Source organism: Hevea brasiliensis, chromosome 4, assembly GCF_030052815.1.
Source record: "Hevea brasiliensis isolate MT/VB/25A 57/8 chromosome 4, ASM3005281v1, whole genome shotgun sequence".
Taxonomy (NCBI): domain Eukaryota; kingdom Viridiplantae; phylum Streptophyta; class Magnoliopsida; order Malpighiales; family Euphorbiaceae; genus Hevea; species Hevea brasiliensis.
Window position 1 is genome coordinate 3,443,206 of NC_079496.1, and position 13,884 is coordinate 3,457,089.

The window sequence follows — 13,884 nt, forward strand, 5'->3', positions numbered from 1 at the left end:
GGAAGTTCTTCAATGGGCTTGGTTTATCATGAACATGTGAATTCTTTAATATAAAGTTGGAGGTTACCTAAAAATTCACTGATCCAATAGAGCTTTTTCTCAAACAGTAAGAAGGAAGTAAAAGCCAGTCCTCATCCAAAATGCCAAAATAGAATGCTATTGGCTTGGCCATAAGGTTGTACATTCATATTTTTCTTTGGATACATGCCCAATCCTTTGAGCTTGCGTTTGAAGCATTGGCATTTGATTGGAAAACAATCAGAATTTGAGGTGATGATGGGAAATAATGGCCAGCTTGTAGAAAGTTGGGGTGATGATAATGTGCTTAGAAATTAAGCAATGCCCTTTCTTCATCTTTCATTATTTGGCATTTGCCTTATTAATGAATATTTGATGTATTTGAGTATTATATCTTAAGTTAAATATTTATTTACAGTCATTTTTCAAATGGTTATTTAACAATTATTTTTATATTTAAAAACTAATTCAATAATTATTTTTACTGAACACTTATATTTTAAATCAATATATAAATAATTAATCACTAACAGTTAATATCTACCGATTTATAACTATAATAACTTTTGATAATTATTACAATAAATAATATTACTGAACAGACTTAATATATATTGAGACTGAATTTTAATTAGATTAATTAAATAAAAATTATAAATAAACATGAACTATTAAAAAAATAAATTAAGAGTAAATTATTAGGTTAACTAGTAATTATAAATTTCATTAAAAAGTAAATTTGGTTTTGGTGGGAAAATAAAGGCCCAAAGAAAACAGGTTAAAACCGTCAAAACGGAAGAAGAGAAGGAAGTCAATAGGGGCTGCTTATTTCTTCAACAACACATGAGCTACCCTTCAACGCCTGCTGGATACGCACAAATTTGCCTCCACAAGCCAGATCAGATTCATATTCTTCCCTGATACCGAAACCCTTCTGCCGTTCTCTGTGAAAGCTCCTCAAAATGGGTATTTCATTTAGCAGTAATAGAAGAAGGAACAACACTTATTACCACCACCATCCTCCACCTCCTCCACCTTACTATTACCCCTCAGAACCCCTCTCTCTCCCTCCACATCCGCCTCCACCTCCGCCGCCACGGCCCCAAAATTTCTTCACTACGACAACAACTGCGGCATCCCTACCGCCACCACCACCACCACCTCCTCCTCCAATTCAATTCTACTACAGTTCTCATCCCTACCATACGGGCAGCTACGCGAACAGATTCAATTATCCGCCTTATTATTGTGCTAACCAGCCTAATTGGTGGCCTTCGATTAGGCCTAATGTGGGTACTGGGCAGCCGATTGAGCCGGCTCCTTACATTGAGCATCAAAATGCCAAGAAGGTCAGAAATGACGTGAACGTGCATAAGGATACTTTAAAGGTTGAAATTGATGAGAACAACCCTGATAATTACTTGGTTTCTTTCGTTTTCGATGCTTTGTTTGATGGGAGGTTAGTAATTATGTTATTTTATAGGTTCTTGTTATGCTTGATTAGTGAACTGTTTTTTTATTCATTGTGTTCGCTGTGTGGAGATTTTCATTTACGGGTATTGATATATTTGTGGTTTGTTAGATAATTCGTCATTTGGATTCTAGAGTGTCGTTAAATTGACTTAACCTAGAAAATAAATGGAGCTAAGTTTCTTGATTCTTATAATTGAATAATTTAATTGAATCTCTTCTTATAATCTTTGGTAATCAGAAGAAAAGAAAAAAAAAAAAGCAGAAGCAGAGTTGGGTTGAATTGAATAGTTGATCATGTTGAAGGACATATGTTTGCCCAAATTGACCAAATTCCTGATTTTGGGCTTTGGATGGTACTTGCAATTACAGTATGGGTTTCGCCTCTCATCCTTTTTCCATGGTGGTGTTGATGTTTAAAGTGAAAGTAATTGGGGAAATATAGTTTTGCTAAAAATAAAATGGATATCAACATGGTTTGATGATCGCCCAGAGCACAGTGTTAATATAGAAAAGTTTTATCATCTTAACTGTGTTATGTGAATGTGAGAAATTAACTTTCGATTAGCATTTATGAACTTAATCAATAATTCGTTAAGCAGCAATTGATTATGGCTTTAACCTTTTGCTCTCTCCCTTTCTTCCTTTCTCTCTCTCAATTGTGTTTATATTTTGTTGGGTTGTTGAGCTAATTGAAAGATAGTTATTGTGGAGAAGTTAGATTCCAAATTTCCACCTTAAGAACTTAAATTTGTTAGGGGGAACAGGACATGCTTTAGAACTAGACAATATTTGATCATCTAGAGCACATAAATTTGCTAGTGCTAAAGTATGTCTAAGCCTGCTTGTCTGTAGTAAAGTTGGTGCATTGATTATGTCTGAGCCTGACGTGGACATGTGTTAGAAAGTGACTTCAAATGTAAGTACGCACACTGCTTTGGTCTAGGAGGTCTTTCACATTTGATAATATGTGATAAATCTTGGTGGCATTTTTATTGTTTTTCTCTTGCCTCTTTTATCTCATCTTTTTTTTTTTTTTTTTTCCTTCCTTATATCATATTTGGGTCCAAATTTCCAACTTAAGCACTTAAATTTATTGCTGGTGGGAACAGGACATGCTTCAGAACTAGAGCACATAAGTTTGCTAGTGCTAAAGTATGTCTAAGCCTGGTAGTCTGGAACACGGTACATTGATTAGGTCTGAGCCTCATATAGACGTGTGTTAGAAAGTGACCTCAAATGTAAGTACGGTCACTACTTTGGTCTGGAGGTCTTTCACATTTGATGATATGTGATAAATGTTGGAGGCAATTTTTATTGTTTCTCTCTTGCCTCTTTTATCTCTTCTTTTTTTGTCTTCCCTAAATTATATTTGGGGACAATCTATTGTTAATTCTGTCAAAGTAACTGATCTTCATCTATGTGAAGTAACTAATAAAATAATCTGCATTTGGAAATTGCAATGAGAAGTATGTGCTTATAAAGAAGCTAGCTCAAACATTGGGCTGTTACCTAAAACTAGATCAATGCATACTTTGTCTCTGGAGTTGGCTTAAAGTTATAGCATCTTCTTAAATAGTTGGCTGTACTTTCATATTGGGACTTGTCCTGTCCAGAAAAATCAAATACCTCAATGCAAGGAATTCTTTGAGATTCACCTATATTTTTCCTTTTCCTTCTCATTTTGGTTGCATTGCAATTTTAGGATTGCAGAACAGGAGATGCTTGTAATTGACAAAAAATTTGCATCTGTATGTCTTTGGAAACTTGTTTATTCTTTCCTAATGTATTTTCTTTTTAATTCCTAAAAACAGCATTACAATTTTCTATTTTGCAAAGGAAGAGGTCAACTGTAGGTTTGTTCCTATATTTCCAGAAGCCCATTTGCCTGTCAGAATCCCCTTCCAGAAAGGTCCTGGCCAGAAATTTTATCAGCCTTCAGGAACAGGCATCGACTTGGGTTTCTTTGAGTTGGATGATCTTTCAAAACCATCACCTGGAGAAGATATTTTTCCACTTGTAATAGTTGCTGAAACATGCTTGCCAGTTGATTCAACAGATGAACATGTTGATGATTCTGCTCAAAACACATCTGGCCACATGCAGATTACTCAAGCTGTTCTTGAGAAGAAAGATAGTGGCACTTTTCAAGTAAGAGTAGTAAGGCAAATTTTGTGGATCGATGGAGTTCGATATGAGCTGCGAGAGCTATATGGAATTGGAAGCTCAGCAGCTGAAGGCTTCAATGACTGTGACCTTGGGAAGGAATGTGTGATTTGCATGACTGAACCTAAGGATACTGCTGCGTTACCGTGCCGACACATGGTGAGAGTCCACCTTTAATTTTCTGTCTATTTATATAAAGAGATGACAGCCATTGGTCAACAAAGAGTAACCATATAGTTATGCATAATGATACAAACACAGTTAATATTGATGTCAGAAGGTTAAAACTCAAGTTCTTGAAACTCAAGTGCTTGAATTACATATCTAAGATATATGGTTTGAGCTCGAGTCACATGAATGTAATTAATCTTGTTATCATACTGCTGCTTGCTCATAGGCCCTCTGCACTCACTTATGCACGCATGCAGGCATAAATTCTAACATTAAGAATTTATTTCAAATTCTAGGCTGGAAGAGTTTTATGTCTATTTGTGATGTTGAGTCTTGATTTGGTATACATTTTATGGCTATAATAATAATTATCAGAAGGGAAAATATTTACTTCTTTCTTAGCATTTGAATTATTTGGAAGCAATTGTGTCTGCATATGAAAGTTATAAAATCATGATGCTCTCCCTTCGTTTGCTATTAATGCCTTTATTGCTTTGTTTTCAAGTCTAACAAATTGTATCTTTTCAGTGTATGTGCAGTGAGTGTGCAAAAGCGTTGAGGCTTCAATCAAATAAGTGCCCCATATGTCGTCAACCAATTGAAGAACTTATGGAGATCAAGATAAATAATGGTGATCAATAAGAAATTCTTTGCTTCGCACCTATTTGGATTTATGGTAAAGAAACTCCTTTTGTTTTACTGTATCTTTGCCTTTAGAATGTGTATGCTAGTTATTTTGTATATTTTATTCCTGTATTAGTTTTTCAAGTTTCTTATGACTTTGTACAAAGATAAATATGTAGAAGACAATTTATCAATATAAATATTATTGAGTCATTAGCCATCTATTTTACCCTCTTTCTTGTGGCTAAAAAGTCTCATGTATTAGTATTACCTTGATCATCTGGTTCTTGCAGAAAACACGTTATTTTAATTCCTCTAGTTTGCAAAAGTTTGAACAACCCACTTTTATGGTTAAATAACATTATGTCCGCGAGGGGGAGGAATAATCTGTTTCCTCATTTGATGTTTTCAAGGAATGTGAAATTTCTATGGAAGTATTAGAATTATTTCTTGCTTTATTCTGTTATCCTCTTTGAGTAAGTCCCATACTCTGACCCTTCCTTCATCATTGAATTCAGTTTTTGTTTGTATATGTGCAAATATATGCACACGTAAAATAAACATTTTTCTCTGGTGAGTAAGCATGAACATGGAGATTCAAAAGACAAGAAAGAGAAGTTGTAAGACAACTAGGTTGGAGGAACCTACCAAGTCTATAAAAGTAGCTCTTTTCCTTTAAGCTATCTATAAAAGTAGCTCTTTTCCTTTAAGCTATCTGCCAAAAAGAGAGGCTGAGGGGAATATTTGCCATAGAAGTTAGCATTAAAGGTGTCAAAAACTGAGAATCTTCAAAGTTATGTATATCTTTGGTAGTTGTTATCTTTGAATGAATGAGAATACAAAAGCTATGCAATCATATTAATCGCCCTTTGCATCATATTCCTTGCCATCGAAGGAAGCAGAGAAGTGATTTTTCTTTAATTGCACAATTATGTATGCATTTCTTTTATCAACTTTGCTTTGTTAAGAATTATTTTGTATAGCTCTTGGCTCTCTTTTTGAATTGCTGTTCAAGTTTTGTGAATTTAAAGTCACTTCCCCAACCACCTGTGCTATTCAACTGTGGGCTCTTTCCTGAGTGAGTATTGTAAGCAGTTTAGGTGGATGCAATAAAGATGTGTCCATAAGCAAACAACCCCATCTTGGAAATCTCAGGCCTTCCTATTGCCTCAGTCAGCTTGTGGCTTATGCTATGAGTTCCAAATTATCAACCCAAGCAAATATGCAGCATCTTTTGCTGAAAGTAGGTGTCTTTCCTTCGATGGCATCTACTGTTTCTGGAATTTTTGAGGGTCATAAATTAGAACATTTCACTCTCAAAAAGTCATGCTTTTGGGTGTCATACCCTCATAAGATATTTCATGATTTTCATTACAGTAAAAGCTTGGAATTGGATAAAAGGGAAGCAATGTAATTTATGTTGCAAAATTAAACACATACACGAGAACAAGAGAAAAGAAACAATCAAGAAGAGAGATATAGAGATTTTGTGGTTCGGCAATTTGCCTATGTCCATGGAGCCACTTGCTTTCTTTTATTACGAGAAAATCTTGCAAAGACTACAACTTGCACTCTCTCTAAATTATACTAGGTCGGATTTCAAGGGTCATTGAATACAATTATACCCTTTTCCATCAGTATAAGACAGCCTGATCCATTACAATTAGGATTCCTAGTCTAAATGGGAATCAAATAGTCACCATGAAAAACCAAGTCTCAAGCAAACATAATTGTGGGGCTTTCAACGGCAAGGCCGTGTAACTCTGGTATCAATACAAGTTTACATAGTTGTGGTGTTTTACATGGCGAGGCCGTGTGACTTTTTGGATAGAAATGTTCTAAGTGGAGACCTTCTAGGTCAGAGGTACTTCTTACACGGCCAGGCCATGTGTATTTCATACATTAGACGACCAGGCCGTGTAGCTCATTGTCTCCGCTTGCTCTGATACCGCCATCGCATTGTACCATACCACGAGAGAATTGCTTCCGCATTCAGGTCTTTAGGTATATTGCAAATCTCCGAATATGAGTCACTCTAATTGAACAGTTAAGACAAAAAGAACTCATTCTCTTACCCTTTAATGCCCTTGCTGGGGCTACCATCTCCATTCTCCAATCTAACATCCATTTCAATCAGTGGGTTGTTGGGATGAGAAAGAGGAATTACAGTGAAAATGAATTCATAAAACTGAGAGCTGTACAAAAACGGCATGTGGAAAAGGATCCCCTGAACAAAGCATTGTTAACAAGACACCGAAAGGTGAAAATGAAAATATTGAGATAGACCCTAGGATAAGCCAATCTTTATCAATTTCTTCAATCTTATACTTTGGAACCTTGTGAATTTGGATCAAAAGATTATTTCTTGCATTTGGGTGATGATATATATTCAAGTGTAGCAGAGTACCATGGGTTTGCTCCTAGTGGCAGCACATATACAAGAAAGGAGAAAACAAAATTGAGACAAAGATCGAGGGTTTTCCTTACTAGTCAAAAACATCTCGGCATCTGTCCCTCTATTATTACTTTCCCATGCAAACTAAAAATCTATAGCTACACCATACAGGGACCATGTGAAGATCCATATAAACCCAAATAAATGGCCTCTCCCTCTCTACCTTAGCTCTTATTGTACATCTTTTCTTACTCATTCATTAATCACTATCCACACACCATATGTGATTCCTCAACATAAATGGTAATGGATGTCCGTAGTTGCCTGAATTTTCCTCTTAAAAAGAAGGAAGTAAGAAAATTCCCAACTCCAGAAAATGGTTATAACGACCTCTCCAATTCAATCACCACAGTTTATAAAAAAGATTTTTAAGACAAGAAATAGGGTTAGTATTTTTTTTTTTTTTTTTGGTAGCATGTAATTTAAATGGGTGCTTTTGCATCGCTACTAAACCTGACTTGGGTCGGTTCAAATTCTTTTATCAAATCAAGCTTAGCATGGGTCAAATTGAGACCGACTCTATTCAATGGTTTTTGAGCATGAGTCAGCCCTAAACCTTATATAGGGGATTGCCTTTGGTTCCTCCTCCCAACCCAAAATCAAAGTCTATGGTCAAGTTGACGTAGACCAGACAAGTCAAAAATCAAAACCAAACTCGCTTCAAGTTTGACACAAAATTACCATTAAATTGAATTTAATTCAACCCTTAACGATTTTAAATCAAAATCAACTGAAACTTCGTAGAGTTATTTTAGTTTCGTTTCATTTTCTTGTTTTACTTTAAACTACCAATTTTGACTCGAAATCGGCTCAAATCAGGCAGGTGGCCAATTCTATTCACTATGATAATAAACTGATTTGATGACTAACTATTGAAACTAACTTCCCATTTGTGGTTAAGCAAGAGTGATTTTGCTTGAATTTGGGCATGAAAAGAGCCAGATAGGTTTAGGTCATTTGTCACAATTGAAGTACCCTTTTTAAGTTAGCTCTCGTAGAGGGAAGGAAAGGGAAAGGGAAGAAAAATGAGAAGAGAAACTGAGAAAGGCACAAGGCGTTTAGGCTTTTAAGAAAGACAGTAATAATTTGCGTATGAAAGAATGCTTCAAGCTTTAAACAAAATGAGGCCAATGAAGTCTATCTTGGGTTGCTTTCTTACCTAATCCATCCCAAAGTTAAAGATATGATTAAATCAAAGTGTCTTTTTTTAATTACATAACCTGATCTTCTGATTAATGCTCTTTAAGTACTTAATTAAGAAAAATTAGGGCTAGTTTTTCAATGTCAATAAGTTCCATTTAAGGTTTGATCATCTAATTTCTCTATTTGATGTGAGCAAAAGATATTGGTTTTAATTTGTAGCCCTACTTATGGCTTGGGACCTCTAGGGATCTTGCATTTAATTTGATGAGAGATAAAGATCAATTACTTGATTTAATTAATTAATTAATGCTTCTATACAAGAAAAAAAAATGAATAAAGCTCAATTTAGTCTATTTTTAATTTTTAGTTAAATTTAATTCACAACTTTTGATTTAAGCTCAAATTAGTCTAATCTAATTTGCACTCGTCATTTTTTTAATATTTAATTTTTTATTTTTTAATGTTAAAACATTATTTTTTTATTATATAATTAATTAAATAAAAAATAAAAATATTATTTTTTTATTCAATATTATTAATTAAATTGAAAATTAAAAAAAAACATTATTTTTATATTTTCATATAATTAAATATAATTAATTAAAATTTAAAATTATTATTTTAATTATTTAAATAAAAAATAATATTTTATATATTTTTAATTTAAAAAAATTATAATTAAATAAAACTAAAAATATAAAAATATTATTTTTTTATTTCCATATTATTAATTAATATGAAAAATTAAAATAGAAAAAATAACTAATTATAGTTAATTAAAAAAGATTAAAATAATTAACTAAGTAATTAATATTAAAAAATAATTAAATTTAAAAATATTTTTTAAAAAATAACTCACGCTTTTTTCTCAAATTTAGATTAAATTGAATATAAATTAAAATTTTTAAACTAAATTAAATTAAAAATTTAAAATGAATTATATTAGACATTCCACAGCAAATTGAGTTTTATTAAAAAAGAAAAAATAAATAAAAAAGGGAGGTGAAGAATGAGGGAGAAGTGAAGGAAAGAGAGTAGGTGTAAAAAGGGTAGAGTAGTAATTAGAGGGGACAGGACCACACGCTGATCTTGTGGTAAACTGGCAATGTACCAAAAACATTAGTATCTATAACTACAGATTAATAATGCAAGGTATTACCCATCAATATTTGCATGAATTTAATCCATGAGATAATAAATAAATAATTTATTTATTTATATCATATATAATAAAATTATAATTACTTAAAACACCAATTAAATTACATTATTATCCATTTACTCCTCGTAGGCTCCTAAAGTTTTTTAATAATAAAAAAAAGCTGAGTCGGAGCCGAGCCAAGCCGAGTCGAGCACTTCACATGTAAAGCTTTGTTATTTCTGAGTTTTGCTTGCAATGTAAGGTCAAATACAATAAAGAGCTACAAAATCTAAAAATGGGTACGATTATATCAAATACATAATAAACAAACTATAGAAACGCTCATGCCTGCTCCTCTATGCTCTTTCTGCCAGTCTTTTTTCTTCCTTCTCTCTTCCCCCCAACATTCTTTCTCTCTCTCTCGCCTTGAATAAGGGGAAAGTAAAGTCTATACAAGTTGAATGTGCAACCACCAACTGTGAATCTCTCTCCCTCCCCCTCCCTCTGTCTCTCTCAAGGCTGATTATTGTTGTGTCTTTTAGCTTTCTCAGCTTGGAGATTGAGACGGATTTTTTTTATTCTGTGTTTCTTTGTGGAAGAATCCAAATGAAATAACAGAGAAGAGTCCCCATTGTAGAGTTCTTGTTATAATTCTTCTCTCTCGTTTTAGTAGCTTTTCTTTCTCAGATCTATTACCCACCCTTTTCTCTCTTTCTAGTATTGGAACCTTTTGTTTGTTTCATTTGAGTTGAAGATATGAGTAAAGAAGAGTTCTTGAAAATCCAGGTACCCATTCTCTTTAATTTGTTCTTCTTCAATTGCTCTGCTTCATTTTCATCTAATTAGTTAATATTTTTCTCTCTTTTTTTAAAATTATTTAAGCTCATTCACTATTCATTCTTATGGGGCAAGCTTTGGTATCTCCTTTTGAAATTATATCTCTTATTAGTCATTACTCTGGGTTTTTTTCTCTATGTTGCTTGTGTATGCAGACTTGTGTTTTAAAAGTGAACATACACTGTGATGGCTGTAAGCAGAAAATGAAGAAAATCTTGCAGAAAATTGATGGTATCTTAACTCATGTTTTTTCTCACACCAAATGCTCTTTTTTTAAAAAAAAAATTAGGTGCTAGTATTATATATTTTACTTGTGTGCAAGAAATTTGCATTCTTTTTTTGTCACTCTGTTTAGTTGACTTTCTTTGTTTGTTTGACCAGGGTATTTCACCACCAACATAGATTCAGAGCAGGGGAAGGTAACAGTCTCAGGTAATGTAGACCCAGCTGTCCTGATAAAGAAGCTTGCAGAGTGAGGGAAACATGCTGAGCTCTGAGGTGCCCAAAAGTCCAACAACAACCAGAAACATCTGGCAAACCAGCTCAAGAACATGCAAATTGATAATGGTAAAGGTGGCAACAAACAAAGGCCAAAAGGGTAACAACCACCAGAACCAGCCCAAAGTTGGTCAACAAAACCAGCACCAATAGCATCAATTTAGAGGGCATTAGAATTTTAAATTTCAAAAAATTATTTCTAGGGTTACATGCACCATAACAAGTGTCTTGTGATCCTAATCAATTTTTAATGTCCAATTGTATACCAAAACACATTTTAGTATATATTAAAATTTCATTTGCCATTAAAGATTGTGAATTAACATTTAATTTAATTAAACCCTAATTGAAAGATTTTTAGGTACTAACCTTTTGATGCACAATTGATACAATTCTGACTCTTAGGACCCCGAATATTGTCCCTCTAGTTTATCCACTACAAACACACATTAAAATTACAATGACAGCCTCTAGATTTGCTTCTCAAGCCTTGTCAACCAATTTTGAGATGGGGTTTATGCTTTGTGAAGGTTGTATGAATGTATTGGGAGTTAGAAACACTTTTTAATAATTTTAATTTAAGAGGAAATTAAAGTTTTTCTCTTGAATCAATTGAGAAATTGAAGAAGAGAGGGAGACACTATGTTGCCCGTCCAACTTGAGAGAAAAGAGAGAAGAGTGATTTTTTCTTTATTACTTTTCTTTATATACTTAGGTCAAACTCTCATTAACTCTCTTGTCAAATGTCATCACAAGATCTCTCTTGTTATTGTTTGATTTAATCCTATAAAGCTAAGTGTTAAGCTCTATTTAAATTATGATATGTGGTCTTCCATCATAGGAAGACAAGTGGCAAGATTATATAGTACCATGTGTCACCATCTCATGGTGTCACATGTCACCATCTCATGGTGTCACATGTCATCATGTGAAAAGATCAATTTGCCCTTACTTTTTAATTTGAGTTCTTAACCCAAAATTATAATTTCTCCTCTTTAAATCAATTTATATCAAATATAAATTAATTAATTTCTCATAATTAAATTTATATTTAATCAAATTAAATATAAGTTTAATTTATACTATACATCCAATAATCTAGATTTGGTTTCAAGTCATGCTAGGGACCTTGCAATCTTATTGCAAACCAAACATCTTTAATTAATTAATTAAACTCTTTAATTAATCAATTAAATCACATTTTAAGTAGTGATTAGCTTGTGTAGATATGTGACTTACTAAGCTCATTACTTATTGGCAATGAGAAATGATATTAACTCTTAATATCATTAGAAATCTTTCTTACCGTAAATAATTTCTCTAAATCATTTCAGGCATCTCATAGCACAGTATGCCATGGTCACCCAATCAATAATAAGGAATATCTTAAATGAACCTTTAATCTTTAATTATATGTTACCATGCACTAGAATCTCTCCATTACAAAATCCCAATTCGAGCTGGAGTCATGGTTAATGTCAAACCCCATTTGCTATGAATATTATATTCTTTTTTAATTTCAGTTCTTAATTAATTAGATTTTCTTGTCAGAAATTCTTTTCTGACTAAATCTGTCTGTCCTTACCAATAACTTGAAACATCAAGAACAATTAAATGAGCATAGGATTTTATCCCTATTTACTTAGAGTAACGGATTCCATCTTGATCAACACTATCTTCATATATAATTAGTAGGAGCCAATATATGCCCATATACTCATACACAGTACAAGTATGAAAGCAGTATCAAATTCAAACCACCTATATACAAGATAACTGTGTTATCTCAGGTCTAAAGATTTTATGCACTGATATGATATATAACAATATATTGACAAGAGTAAACTCTATGTGCTTGTCATATGCGTCACTAGTTCGGCCTACTTATCGTGTATAAATGTCTATCATTTTTGTTATGTGGCATGAGACTCACCATTAGAACTTATTAATATCCCATATTAATACTTTGGAAATAAACATGATTACAATCTTTCTGAATAAGTCATGTACTTTATGAAGTATCTTCGATTGTGAATCTGTTTATGATATTTTGTGCTAGAAATACTATCACTTATATTCTTAATAATTTAAGAAAAGAATTTCTAACAAAATATTAATAAACTTTTTCAATTACACATAAATAGTTTTAAACAGAAAAGTAAAAATATCTATTTTCTTATTAATAAAATTATATAAAAAATACATATAAAATGATATGTTACAAAACATACTACTAACATGCAGCAGCTGCAGCAAGAACAAAACATGAAAGGATTCGACCTGAATAAGCTGCCTCAATTTAAAGACATAAAAATTCCTCCTAACAACAACCAGAACCAGAAGGTTGTTAGGCTTGCTTCCCCTGAGGATGAGGACTTGAGTGATGATGAGCTTGATGAGTTTGATGACGAAGATTTCGATGATGATGATTTTGATGATGAGATGGATGATCCCCAACATTCGCTTGGTAAGATGAAACCCATTATGCCTAATGGCAACATGATGATAATGCACAGAAGGGTGCTGCTGTAAATGGAGGTGGCAATGGTAAGAAAGGCGGTGGAAACGGGGGTAATGTTAATGGAGCTGTGCCTGTGCAAGTAAATATAGATGGTGGAAATGGTGGTAAAAAGGGCTGCGGAGGTGGTGGTGGAGGCAATAGCAATGGAGGAAATCAAAATCAAGGTGGCAAAAATGGGGGTGGAAAGCCACAAGATGGCAAAACCGGTAACAACAGAGGTGGTGGTAGTAATAACAAGAATGGTAACAATGGCAGCGCTGGTGGCGGTGGAAATGGTAATAACACCCAAATGAATGGGGGTAAAAAGGGTAATAACAGTGGAGGTGATGCTATGAATGATGCGTTGCGCACCATGGATAGACCCCATGGTAATATGGGTCAAATGGGCAACCTGAGCATGCCCATGGGCCAAATGGGCAACATGCACAGTAGCCAAATGGGTAACCTGCACATGCGCCAAACGGGTAGCATTCCTACTGTTCAAGGTCTTACCAGCTGCTGCTGCAGCTGCAGCCATGAATGGTAGTAGTGGAGGCGGCGGTCTCAATGGGTACTTCCAAGGGGCCGGGCCAGATCTTATGCCCGGTAATCCATACCACAAGCTGAAGCAGCAACAACAACAGTACTTGCAAGCTTTAATGAACCAACAGAGGGCAATGGGTAATGAGAGGTTTCAACCCATGATGTATGCTAGGCCCCCACCAGCAGTCAATTACATGCCCCCATACCAATATCCGTACCCGCCACCACATCCAGTTTCTGACCCGTATTCCAACTACTTCAGCGATGAGAATACCTGAAGTTGCAATGTGATGTGAAAAGGGTCTTTCTGCATTGAAC

The 13,884-nt window shown here is 33.9% G+C and overlaps 1 protein-coding gene and 1 pseudogene across 1 annotated transcript; both read left to right on the forward strand.

Annotated features, from left to right (window-relative positions):
- The first annotated feature begins 816 nt into the window (after positions 1-816).
- Positions 817-4,673, forward strand: LOC110640857 (probable E3 ubiquitin-protein ligase LUL4). The gene is made up of 3 exons (XM_021792381.2): positions 817-1,477; positions 3,303-3,813; positions 4,354-4,673. Exons 1-3 carry the CDS (start codon positions 981-983, stop codon positions 4,465-4,467), a joined length of 1,122 nt encoding a protein of 373 aa, XP_021648073.2. The 5' UTR covers positions 817-980; the 3' UTR covers positions 4,468-4,673.
- A 4,853-nt stretch (positions 4,674-9,526) lies between these two features.
- On the forward strand, positions 9,527-13,862 carry LOC110640837 (heavy metal-associated isoprenylated plant protein 32-like; annotated as a pseudogene).
- Positions 13,863-13,884: the final 22 nt, after the last annotated feature.